At 35.0% G+C, this 14,082-nt stretch overlaps 1 protein-coding gene across 1 annotated transcript in view; it reads right to left on the bottom strand.

Annotated features, from left to right (window-relative positions):
- syncripl (synaptotagmin binding, cytoplasmic RNA interacting protein, like) overlaps positions 1-10,888 on the bottom strand; it is a 31,342-nt gene extending 20,454 nt beyond the window's left edge. The window contains exons 1-2 of the mRNA XM_048190355.1: positions 10,732-10,888; positions 729-887 (exon numbers count right to left, since the gene is read on the bottom strand). Of these exons, the coding sequence (XP_048046312.1) occupies positions 729-876 (148 nt within the window). The 5' untranslated portion in view covers positions 877-887; positions 10,732-10,888. The remainder of the gene's footprint in view (positions 1-728; positions 888-10,731) is intronic.
- Between the last annotated feature and the right edge of the window lie 3,194 nt (positions 10,889-14,082).

Genomic DNA, 14,082 nt, shown 5'->3' with positions numbered 1-14,082 from the left:
TGTGTGTGAGGCGTCTGTGCGATCACTTTAATTTTTTCCTTATAACAGCGGAAACAACTTAAAATACCCATTTATGGTCATACAGATAAGAGTATCGAAACTGTAAAGGTTTACTTTTGTGTGTGTACAATCACAATAAAAACAAAACATTGTGCTTTTGTAAAAAAGAAAAACAGAATGCGCTTTCTGCCGTCTAGGTTTCCTTTCCATGAACTTGTTTGTGAAGCGCGTCACAAAAATTAACCGAAACTCAGCATATACTTCTTGTCGCAGTTTTTTAATGGTTCACAGACACACTTATCCATTCTAATTTAATTTTAATTTAACAATCTTGTCGGTTAACGGTTAATGATGTGTTAACAAGCTTCGGTTGTCTGAAATGGACATCCTACATCTCACAATTCATTTCCGCCACAGAATAAAAAGACTAAAAAGTTTACTGCGACTATCTGGCAATTTGGACTTTTTTACCACATTAAAAAAAAAAAAGAAGGTAATTGCCACATTTTCTCACAATTTGGACTTTCTCACAATTGCAAGTTTATCTCACAGAGACCTTGCTTATTCCGTGGAGGAAATAAGTCTCCGTAAATAAACAATCAGTCTCAATAGTTAAAAAAAATAAATAAATAGTACACAAAACACTGGAAGTTGTGCGACATGCTTCCATTAGCCACAAACGATCACCACAGCACATGAAATCCTATGTTAGATGCATAATGTCTCACCTGCTATGTAAATCTCGTCTAGTTTGACTGCAACTTGTCTAGGTAAGCCCGCCTCTAGTAGTGTCTGGAAGTGCTCTGAATGGGTAACCGCAGCTGAAGACTCCACTGGTTCATCCGTACCATTTCCATTTATATGCTCCGTGGCCATGTCTCCGTGACCTGCGCAGATGTAAGGGGCCAAATTAATCCAAAACTGGGTCAAAGTTACGTGATCTGGAGCCTGACGGCTGTCTGCATCACTATGGAGGAAGTTTTTAGTAGAGATACAGATGACCTGTTAAACCATCAAATAATAATATTTACAGTATTTAAAGTAACTTATTTATTGTATTGCTTTTTGTTGTATTGGATTTAACATCCATTCTTTATCAAATGAGAAAGATTAAATAAAACATCCCAAAACAAAGAAATTTGCAACCATCTAGACTACAAAATGTATTAATGTTATAAAACAACAACATTATATATTGTTTGTTACTCACAAAATTGATAACACATTTTTATTATTGTAGTCTACATATAGTTATTAGGAGAGTCAAAACATAGAAAAAAACGACTTGTGCATCGCATTGAAACTAGTCAAACTATGTTTTCCCATAATAATAAACGCTTTTGTAATATCGGACTCACTGATAAATGGCTCCATTTTGTGGCCGTTTTGAGAATTGCGCGCAAGACCGCCATTAAAGGATTAGTTCACTTTCAAATGAAAATTAGCTGAAGATTTACTCACCCTCAAGCCATCCTAGGTGTATACAACTTTCTTCTTTCTGATGAACACAATCGGAGAAATATTACATCCGAGCTTTATAATGGGAGTGAACTGAGTATGAGCTGAAGAAAGTGTCTCCATCCATCATAAACGTACTCCACACGGCTCCGGGGGGTTAATAAAGGACTTCTGAAGCGAAGCGATGCGTTTGTGTAAAAAAAAAATATATATATATCCATATTTAACAAGTTTCATTTTAAAGTGAACTAATCCTTTAAAGCACTGCGTATGACGGGAGATGAGTCAACAACGGTGTTCAAAGACAAAACAACTAAGATTTGTTACATAAAGGTTTGTTTTGTAGTTTAAACATGGCGCTAAAAAACAGAGACAAACTCACAGAGCCATGTAATCCGTCAAGTCATGAGTTACAAGACGTAACTTTACATGAATTAAATAAAACAGCCTTGAATGAGTGCATGTTGGAAATAAAAGTGCTGAATTTAATTCTCTTTTTCATCTGCACTCATCATCATTAGTCTCGTGAAGTTTCGTCCATAGTGCTGATGGCCATCGTATGTACCTTTTAACAAGATCCACTCATTTAAAACTCCTTAAATTATATTAATGTCTACTATATAACATTTATTTAGCTGACAAACATCTAAATAATCACAGCACTGTGGAAATTAATTATCTCTGTGAGAGACGTTCTGTAAATGCATTAAAACAGCACTCTGTCAGCTGGTATTTCATAATCTAGAGGCCGACAAAAACATTATCAATAATTCTGATAATACGCCAGATGAGATGGACTCGGTAATTGCAGTTATTGGGCACATAAACATGCAAATAACTGGTATCGGTAATGAAAAACCAATATCAGTCAATATCTAAAAGACATTAGTAGATGTAAACATCTGTTACAATAGTAGACATTGTAAACAGACTGTGTGGTCACAATTATCATAAATTTTTCGTATTTGATATGCACAATAAGCAGAATAAGTGCAAGAAAAAAAAAAGGAGGTTAGAAAGCATGAAGCTCGATGTGTCAGAATGCCAGTCGAGTCTAAAGCAAGGAACACATTATGGCAACAGCGTCTCACTTAGTCTGACGGCAGATAAAAATAAACAATAAATAAATAACTTTCAAGTTATAGTTACAAAAATGTGCATTAAATATGATAAACATGGAAGCTCGAATGCGTGAGTGAACAGACAACCTCATTGGTTCATGCACATTTGAGTTTCTTGTCCTTTAATACTTAATGTCCTTTAACTTGAAGGTGCATACCGCCACCTACTGCACGACACCTGCATGACAGCTGACGTAAAATAAAGGATCAGGCTTAAAGGGATAGTTCAACATTATTAAGTGAACGTAATCTTGTTTTTTTTTATATAAATTGCAGAATCCAGGAAAGGCACAATTTTGATGGACAATACAACATGCGCGTCTTCCCTCTCTATTATAAAGATACAGCGTCAACTAACGCGCGAGTTTGCTCCCACGCAGACGTCATTAGGCAACAGAAAGCTTGCGCTCCTGACCGCCATGAACGCGCTCTGGGCAGTTTGCCGAGGCTGTGGATTACAGGTAATGATGTTGTAAATAATGTTCAGTTTCTTGCACAGACCGGTCACTTCGCTTCATAAGACCTCAACGAATCATCAGGATCCACGGTAGGGGTGCAACGGTTCAGATTACTCACGGTTCGGTTTGTATCACGGTTTTAGGCTCACGGTTTTGGCATGTCAAATAAAAATATAGAAAATAAGAACATTAATCAAACGGCACAAATAAATTCTGTAAAGCAAAGATACAAATAAATAAAGCTTTTCAGGTTTTTCAGTTTTAAGATGCAGAAATTGAATAACATTGCATGTAATCTCCACTGTATAAATTAAATAAAGATCAATCATTATTAATTATTAAGCTACTATTCAGTCATGAGTGATTTCCTTGTCTTTTGTTGTTTGATTAACATTAAAAACATATTCAGACAGCAGGAATGCAAGGGCTGCTGGTCTCTTTAAAGGGTTAGTTCAACCAAAAATGAAAATAATGCCATTTATTACTCACCTTCATGTCGTTCCACACCCATAATTCATCTTCCGAAAACAAATTAAGATATTTGTGATGAAATCTGATGGCTCAGTGAGGCCATTCAAACTCTCAAGGTCCATAAGGGTACTAAAAACACACGTAAAACAGTTCATGTGAGTTCAGTGGTTCTATCTTAATATTATAAAGCAAGAAGAATACGTTTTGTGCGACAAAAAAAAACCAAAATAACGACTTTTTAACAATATCTACATGGGCTGATTGCAAAACACTGCTTCATGAAGCTTCTGAGCTTTATGAATCTTTTGTTTTGAACTAGTGATTCAGATCTCCTATCAAACGGCTAAACTGCCGAAATTCACAAATCACATGACTTTGGCGCTCTGATTCACTGATTCGATTCATAAAGCTCTGAAGCAGTGTTTTGAAATCAGCCCATATATAGAGTTAAAAAGTTATTTTTTTTTTTTTTTTTTGCCGCACCAAAAAGTATTCTCGTGGCTTTATAATATTAATATTGAACCACTGTACTCACATGAACTGATTTAAATATGTTTTTAGTACCTTTATGGATCTTGAGAGTTTGAATGGCTTTGCTCTCAATGCAGGCCTCACTGAGCCATCAGATTTTATCAAAAATATCTTAATTTGTGTTCGGAAGATGAACGAACGAAGGTCTTACGGGTGTGGAACGACATGAGGGTGAGTAATTAATGACATTATTTTCATTTTTGGGTGAACTAACCCTTTAAGACATAATGCACGGATCAATGCACTGATACTGAACACATGCATTCTTTCTCGAGCGTATAAGTTCACTTAAGACAATGCTTGCTAGGACACTCGCCAAGACAGGTATGTTGACAATTTTGTGTGAATTTGTTCGTTCAAACACAAGACTTGAAAGAGACCTCAATATTTGCGCGCTGTACACACGCTTCAGATGAGTGCACAAATCTTCTCACAGCGGCTTGCACTTGAATGTTTAAATTGGCAAGGCTTAAATGAGTTTAGTTTAAACGCAGATAGCATCGTATGATGTTCAGTTCTCACCTGCGCTCGCGCGCTATCAAAACCTGGGTAACGACGGCGTAAATGACTGGTCATATAGAGCATACGGCACTCGCATTGATCAAAGTTTAGGGGAAGCCAGAATGCGTATCCATCGACAGAAACATGCATTAGCCTAACTCTGTTTGTCCGTTTTATTTTCTACAAACCATATTATAGATGCGTATTGCATCGTCAGATAGAGATGAACCCAAGTGTCAGTGTGTGCTGAACCGGGTGTGGAGAACGGTACAGTTCGATTTTTTTACCGAGAAGCGTTTCACCCCTAATCCACGGGTATTAATTTTGTTTTGCCTGTATGTGTTTTTTTGTTTTTTATCTCAAATCTCAAAAAAGTGACTGCACCCATTGACTTCCATTATATTAATCAACGAGGACCAGTTTCAGCTAAACATCTTCTTTACTGTCCTATTGAAGAAAAAGACACCTGCATCTTTGATGGCCTGAGGGAGAGTAAATTAACAGCAAACTTTTCATTTTTGGGTGAACTATTCCTTTAGTATAGCCAATACCAATCAATTAAAAAAAATAAATAAATAAATAAATGGCCCAGATACCAGACATCCTTGAGATCGGATCAGGACATACTTACAAAAAAGTGGATTCAAGCTGAAGTGTAATCTACTCTATTAAAGCACTTCCTAGTATCTCAATGCAATATTCACAAAACATTCTAGTTTGACTGGCCTGATAGGTGTAAACACTGTGGTACTTTCAAAACAGCTTTGTTTGTTTGAACATCACGACCAGTCCAACACATTAAAGTCAATCAATGCTATGAAGTAGGACCATCTGTTTGACTGATGACAGATGGGGGAAGCGTTCGGGAATAACCCGTTTGAAAACAAGTGTTTTTGCAATTCTGTCTGCTGATGCAATTACACCTTTAAAAACTGAGCAGTTACAGCCTTTAATATACACTCTTCGCCTTATAAATTCATAGATATTTTAATATTTTAGATATAGAATATTTTAGATATTTTAATCAAACTGCTGCTAGGAAAAAAAACCTGCCCGACCCTTTTAGTAAGTAATAAGAAAACAGAAAGATGCCCAGACCAAATACTGAATCATGCCAAAGTGCTGAATGTGGAGATGGTTCAGATAATATCATGGTAAAGAACGACTGTCATATATTGTAGGCGTGTAACGATACACTCATGTCACGATTCGATACAAATCATGATACTGAACTCAAGAAATGATATTGCAATATTTTAAGCCAAAACAAAGAATTTATTTTTACTTCATTAAAGCTGCTGTCAGTAACTGTTGGTGCTCTAGTGGTTAACAAACAGAACTGCATGCGTCTTGCGGTGGCGAACCGACCAGTCTAAAATAGTCTGAATATAAATACTTATTATAGGTGTACTGTAGTGATTCATGATAAGACAAAAACATGGTTTGGAAAATGGATTCATGATGTACTTGCTCAGTATATAAATTTTGTACATTTTGAACAAAAAAAAAGTTATGAACTGCAGCTTTAAAATTATATTTTATTATTATTATTATTATTATTATTATTATTATTTTATTATTATTATCAGTACCCACAAGCATTACTTCATTGCATTATTTTACATTATAGTCAATAGGGGTGTAATGATACACACCTGTCACGATTCGATACATATCACGATACCTGAACTCACTATACAATATTATTGCGATACTTTAAGACATATGGTGAAAGGATAACCAAAAATTAACTGTTGATTATAATGCTAAATTTGGTATTACATTGAATAGGCTTGGACTTGAACCCAATGCACAGGACAATGGTGATACCAGAATAAAAATATTCTAAGGCTGAAAATACTGAAATATAGGAATATGTTTACACTCTGTCACTGACTAGATATTTAAAATAATGTAGGCCACTTTTTACTGGTAACAAGACATTTGACATCATCAGGACCCACAAATATTCCCCCATTGTAGGGCTGAAGGATTTATCGCAATTAAACCGCACATGATTTGGCAAAGGCTGCGATTATTTTATGCACAGCTTGTCAGAGCTTTACGGCTCTGTGATTAGTAAATGCTTCTCCATCTGAAAGCCAGAGGGCGTTATCGTGCAGAAACTCCAAATATGCCCTGCCGCAGAAGTAGATAAGCGTCATTCCAGGAAATCCCTATCATACTATCGCTGTAGCTGAATTAGTGTTTTCAAAAGTACCAGTACTTCGGTACCAAGTCGCTACTGAAATTTTGAAAATGTGACGATTTCGTCACCTGATTATCAGAGAATTTTACAATATCCTATTAGTTATTCATTGAACATGGAATCAGTTTCTTTTACCAAATCTTCACTGATATTTCAGTTTCACAGGCTGTAGTGTGTCATTTCACTGACGGAATAACTAAAATAAACACACATCTGTTACAAAATAGATGTTTGAGCAATTTTTTTATATATATTTCAAAATTTATTTCATTGAGGTATACACACACAAACATACACGCACACTCCAAATATTTATATGTATGATTACCATATTTAATGTTTTTAAAATAGGCTATATAAAATAGTAAAATAGTTCCAACAGATTTTGCTGTGGTACCGAAATTGGTACCGAGAACCGTAACATTTTTTATGGTATTGGTACCGACTTCTGGAATTTTGGTACCGTGACAACACTAAGCTGAATAAACGGAAGATTGATTTAGGGCTCCACAACGATTAATCGCGATTAATCGTTTGCAAAATAAAAGTCTGTGTTACGTAATATATGTGTGTGTTCTGTGTATAATAATTATGTATATATAAATACATATACGTGTATAAATATAAGAAATATATACATGTATAAATAAATATGCATATTTATATATATTTTATATTACATATAAATATATTTTATATATAAATATAATTTTTTTCTTAAATATATACATGTATGTGCATGTATTTATATACATTATTATACACAGAACACACACATATTACGTAACAGACTTTTATTTTGCAAACGATTAATCGCGGTGCAGCCCTAGATTGATTAAACATGTCTAATAAACACACGACTGTCTTATTCTGTGTAAGAAGCCACATCATCTCACAGAAGGATGCTCAACTGTCGTTATGAAGTGAGTTTGGAGTAAAAACATGTTATTAAATGTCTTTTGTTGGACAAGATGTTAATAAACACTTCTCATGTCTGGAAAGATGTTTGATGAGTGTTGCTTTTTCAAACGCGCAGTGCTTTCAGATGGACTAGAAATCGGAGCTATACTTCATTAAAGTCCCTTTAAGACAAATCATTTCACTCGGCGGCCATCTCTGAAACGCCTCTCGGGCATCCAAGTGCAGCTCCCATCTCTTTGAATGGGGAAATATCAAATTCTCCAAAGCTGTTAAATTTCATATTTGAAATCACCAATGAAATCTGACAACAACTGTCTCAAATTTTCCCAAACGCTCAAATCGTGACAAAAAAACAACAAAAAAAACTGTTTTTCAGGCTGGATCAAGCTAATGCGCAGTCCTAAATGCGCGTCTCTTGTGCCTCATTTCGGAGGCGCGCGTCTGACTGTTTCTATAGAAACCGGAGCTTCTAATGGCAGCTGCAGTGATGCGATGACTTTACTAGTCAACGATCGGCTCTTATTTAGAAGGCGGGACTTATTCCGCCATATTGCGCATTGCACTTTTTTCCCCCATTCAAAACAATACGAGTGATGCGTCTTGTGTTATTCTATAGTCTTTGTACTTCATTCACAAGCTGCGCAAAAATATAAATTAAATAATCGCAGACTTTGAGATTTCATAATCGCACTAAGAACCACGTTTAAGCACAATTTCAATGTTATTTTTCGTATTAGGACTGGGCGATTATGACATAAAATGAAAACCTCGATTAATTGAACATTTTTCCTCGATTACGATTAATGAACGATTATTTTGTTTCCGTCTTTTTTTCTCTTTTTTTTTTTGCCCTCATAGTTCACTGACAAGGTTTGTACTGTAAATATGATTGACGATTAAAGTTATATTACCTATGGTTCGTAACATTTCTTACAGATTTCTGCACGTTGTAAATCAGATACAGATGATAAATTAATACAGCACCAGTAATGAGAGCGATCGTGTGTGTGAATTTGTCATACCGTCTCTCTATTAATTGTGAAGCTGTGGGTTGTAAATAGTTCCTTCAAAAGTAGAAAAATATATGCTATAATAAGTTGAGATTCTAAGCTACTTTAGTGATAAATCACAGGACAGCGCTGACAACCAGTTTCTGCTCAGTGCGCACGATATTCATGTTTTGCGCAGCTACTGTTTGTATGAACGTTCGTGCCACAATGCAGCTGCGCGAGCACGGTAGCTCGATATAATAATACACATCCGATCGTCTAAAATCGCTTGAATGTCCAAACTGGCAAACCATAAAACAAATACAACTGACAAAGTTTAGTGAAGACGCAAAGCTCACCACTCGCACGCCATCACTGTGTGTTGAACCAGCGTTGCTTTTATGCCACTGACTGGACGGGACAGAGTCACATGGCTACACACGTGTAGTATGTTTTTAAGTGGGAAGTATTAACAGGATTAAAAAAAACAAAATAACCGACATGCGAAAATTACGTCGGTTAGAGGTTCTGCATTTTGGTTTTGATTACTTTTCGATTAATCGTCCAGCCCTATTTTGTATCATGCAATAAATCGTGCAGCTCTAATAAACTTCCACATTACTTTTAAAATGTACTGACAGCTTTGTTATTAAGTACTAATAATATTATAATATATAGTACTATTATGTGTTAACTGTGGAAATGAGTGACTTATTTATGCACAATTAATTTAAAGTTGCATTAGTCTTTTCGATCCTATTGTGACATAATCGAGTGAAAAAAGAAAAAATGTAGGGCGGGGATAGATTGTGTCTGTGGGAAATTGATTGGATGGTTGTGGCTTGCTATTGGTGGATCTAATGTGAGTGACAGGTCTCTTCTCTGATGATGAGGGCGGGAAGAGATGCTGCAAAAGGGAGGGGAAGATATTCTGATTCAAGATTACGAGAATCATACATTGTGGACGAATAATAAATACTACAATAGTCCATAAATAATAAGTCAATTTTTGAATTCATGGCGACTTTAAGCAAAAAAAAAAAAAAAAAAAATGTGTTCATGTCTGAGATTTTAGCATTTAATACTTAAGTGCAGAAACCGAATGTGGTACAGCAAACACATTTCTAGAGATGAATTTGGCAACTCTATTCTGTAGACATCAGCATATGTAATGATCACATTCGTGTTATTTATACTAATATTTCAGCATATTATTAATGATGACACATTATAATCATAATATCACTTTAAAGATCACCCTGGCATGGCATCGTTTCATCAGGGTCTCATCACTCAGACCTCCACGTGTTCCGCCGGCCGAGCAGTTCCCGCTTCACGAGCACGAGCGCCGCGAGACGATGATGATGATGTTTACAGAGAAAACGGACACTTCTGTCACGATATCAGTGCAGCTCACAAACAGCGCTTTATAATGCATCACTTCGCTAAATAACGCGATTAATGACAGAATAAGCGACAGACTTCATCAACTCAAACACATGAAACACAAGTCAGGGTGGATAAAATGACATATCGTCGCGTATTCTCACCGGGCCGTGTCTCTTTGTTGTGTCAGAATGACAAGAACACACACACTCGCTAGGCCACAACACACATGAGCTACGTGGACACTCTGCGCTGTGATAAAGCGCGTTTCTGCACCCCACATGAGCCTTTCAACCACTGTTTACACGCTTTCTGCGTTAAAAAGACACGAGAACACTTTCACAACAAACTTCAGTCGTGGTTGGACGTGTTAAATTTGTTTGTTTGACAACGTGTGTGTGCGTGCGTGTGTGTGTGTGTGTTAGGGGAGGGGGCGACATCGTGTTTGATCAGCAGCCACATCATGACTTTACCACACTACCTCTACGGGGACAGAAAGCGAACAATAGTCCGTGAATGATGCAGAAAATGTGTCAGAAAGCCCTGATCTGACGTGTGGTGAGCTGAGCCGCGTGCGTGCCGCCACAGAAGCCGGTGCGATCCCTCTCTACTCTCTACTGAAGCCGAAGCGACGCTTCACCGCCAACACAACGCGCGCGTGAAAGCTGAAGAGAACGTTCCCATACCTGTCAGTTAATAGCTTGGATTGTGTTGGGATAAATCCAGAGAGAAATGTACTGAGAGAAGATAAAGTGGCCAGATCCCGCCGTGTCTGCTATCTCACTCTTTTCAATAGGTCTGATGCAAAATGGCGGCGAAACTCATGCCGCGGGAGTTTTTTTCCGCTTCCGGTTGTACGGGGTTTCTCACACAGCCACTGGAGGGCTCACATTACACCGACTGCGTTCGCGTACTGCGCAGTGTGCACAGTGTAGTGCTTACTAGCGTAACCCTTGTGCGCTCTTCGTTCACACTCAGGGTTTTTGGGGGCTCCAGGCAACAAAATGTCATTTTGTAACAAAATAATTTTTGTTTTCTTAAACTTTTACTCTGTTTTATTAATGTTTTTACTGACATTTGTGCAGTTTTTGGAGGATTTATCATATTAAATTTATATAAATAAATTAAAAAAATGTTTTTTATACAAAAACAGCTTTTTATGTAAAATTCACTTTATAAAAGACCCACATTTCTAACTTTCCTTCATGGGGATAACATGGATAATTTGACATGGTTTAGTGTAAGATTTTTGCCCATCTTTTGGAAAATGCAGTTTTAAAAGTAAAAAAATGATCACTTTTACCAGTAGATGGCAGCAGAGCTCCACTATTTGCTATTTGACTGACCAAAAGACATCTTTTCACAAGTATTTTTCAGTTGGATTCATATCTAAATATTGTGAAATCACAATTATAACAATAAAAGCTACTTTTTGTCAAAGTTTAGCATTTTTTGTAAAAAAAAAAAAAAAAAAAAAAAAAAACAGTTTTTCAATGTTACATTATAATGAGACCCCACTTAGAAAATGAACAAAATTTATCCTCAAAATCAACATTTTTGAAAAACTTTTTTTTTTTTCAGTACAAACTTTGACAAAAAGCAATTTTTATTGTTGTAATTGTGATTTCATAATATTTAGATATGAATCCAACTGAAAAAAAAATACTTGTGAAAAGATGTCTTTCAGTCAGTCACATAGCAAATAGTGGAGCTCTGCAGCATCTACTGGCAAAAGTGATAATTTCTTTACTTTTAAAAGATGGACAAAAATCTCACACTAAACCATGTCAAATTATCCATGTTATCCCCGTGAATGAAAGTTAGAAATGTGGGTCCTATATAAAGTGAATTTTACATAAAAAGCTGTTTTTGTATAAAAACCTATTTTAAAAAATATATTTTAATTTATTTATATAAATTTTAAAAACATAATAAATCCTCCAAACACTGCACAAATATGAAGTAAAAACATTAATAAACAGAGTAAAATTACATTTGTTTTTTAAAAACAATTATTTTGTTACAAAATTACATTTTGTTGGCTGGGGTCTGTAGAGACCCCAAAGGCCCTGAGTGTGACTTTTTTTCTACACTAGCATAAAAACAAGATATCACTCTAATTTTTTTTATTATTATTATTTGTAGATCTAGAAAATATTAACAATTTTACAAAGTTAGATTTTTGCAAATGTCATTTGGGGTCTAAAAAGACCCCAAAGACCCTATAAGGGTTAAAAACAATAGGCAAACTGGGCCGTAGGAAGCCCATTTCCAATACATGCTTTGGTAAATCTTAATTATGACCTAAAATGTTAAAATTCCCAGGTGAAAAAATACTATAGTAATTTATAGTAAATAGGCCTACTATAGTGTTTTTGAACCATACTATAGTAAAGTAATTGAACTAATTTATTGTGGTAATTCTATAGTTGCTGTGATAACATAACAACTATAGTAATATAGTAATAATATTACCCAATACTGTACTAAGTTTTCTTTAATCTATAGGGTATGTTATACTACAATACACTACAGTTTACTGTAGTAAAAAAAAAACCTAAAGTATACTACAGTATTTATTACAGTTGATCAGTTCACTATAATTAATATTACAGTATGCTGAAGCATTCATTAACAAACTGTTATAAATACTAGAATATATACAGTATACTACAATTTACTATAATATGGTTCAAAAACACTATAGTATTTACTATAAATTACTATAGAAGTTGTTTCACCTGGGTTATTACATAAAAAGTGGAAATTATGACACTAATTCATAATTTAGATTTTTCTTATTTCATAGTTATGACATAATTTTAGGTAATAATTATTATAGGCTACACAGCAAAATCTCCAGAGTTAAATCAGCTCTGCTTGGAGTACAAATGGCCCCTCTCTAAATAGTGTTAAAGTAACACTTAACCAGAGTTAAAGTTAATGAGATAATTAAGTGATGATTGAGTGTTAGTGATGAACACCTGCTGTTAACAAGCAGAATCATATACATTATACATAATAATACGTTATATCTCTCAAGATCTCAGTAGAGGATGATTATTTTTTCTTCAGTGATTCTGCTTGTTAACAGCAGGTGTTCATCACTAATGCTCATTCATCACTTAATCAATCACTGAATTCTCTCATTAACATTAACTCACTGCTTCAGTGTTGCTTTATCACTATTTAGAGAGAGACCATATGCACTCAGAGCAGAACTGATTTAACTGGTGATTTTGCTGTGTATTTAAAAAGTCAAAATTATGACTTACTAAATCAGTCAAACAGTCAAAATTATGCCTTTCTATGATATTATAGAAACCATATTTATAATTTTTTATACTTTTTAATTCATAATTTTATTTACTGTCATAATTGAAACTTTTTATGTAATAATTTCGGCTTTTTAAGTCATAATTTTTCCCTTTCATCTCATAATTATGACTTAGCATGTCATAATTGTCGCTTTTTTTTTTTTTTTTTTTTTAATTTTTTACCCTAAATGGTTCATTTTGTCATTTTCATGACAATAAAGCACATTTCCCTCCCTACAACAGGGGTTATGCACAATCTAACTTTATTCTGTAAAACAGATCAGATCACTTCTGGTTTAGGTCTTTTGTATGTGCTTCATGAAAAAGTATCTTAAAAAAACTTAAAAAGAGCGATTAAAGATGAGCATAAATGATGTCCGCCGCATATGCAGATTGATATTTAAAAGCTTTTTTAATTTTTCTTCTTCACAGTAACGTTTAGACATTTAATAGAATAAAACACCTATAACAATTGTGAACTAGGTGGTTTCGCTGATTACCTTAAAAGTCCATAGATATGCCGTCAGTTCCTTCTGCTGTTAACATTTTCTCTGACAAGTGGATGCAATGAGACCAGTTTTCCAGTTTGGTCATGTGACGTTCGACATATACCCTATAGGCTTTATTTCCATGATACAAAAATGAGCTGATAAAACTCAGAAGAAATGGCATGCGTTGTTTTAAAATCTGGAAAATTAACTTTTAATGCATTCTTTTTTT

This window comes from Megalobrama amblycephala, linkage group LG5, assembly GCF_018812025.1.
Source record: "Megalobrama amblycephala isolate DHTTF-2021 linkage group LG5, ASM1881202v1, whole genome shotgun sequence".
NCBI lineage: Eukaryota > Metazoa > Chordata > Actinopteri > Cypriniformes > Xenocyprididae > Megalobrama > Megalobrama amblycephala.
This window is presented reverse-complemented; position numbering and strand designations above follow the sequence as displayed.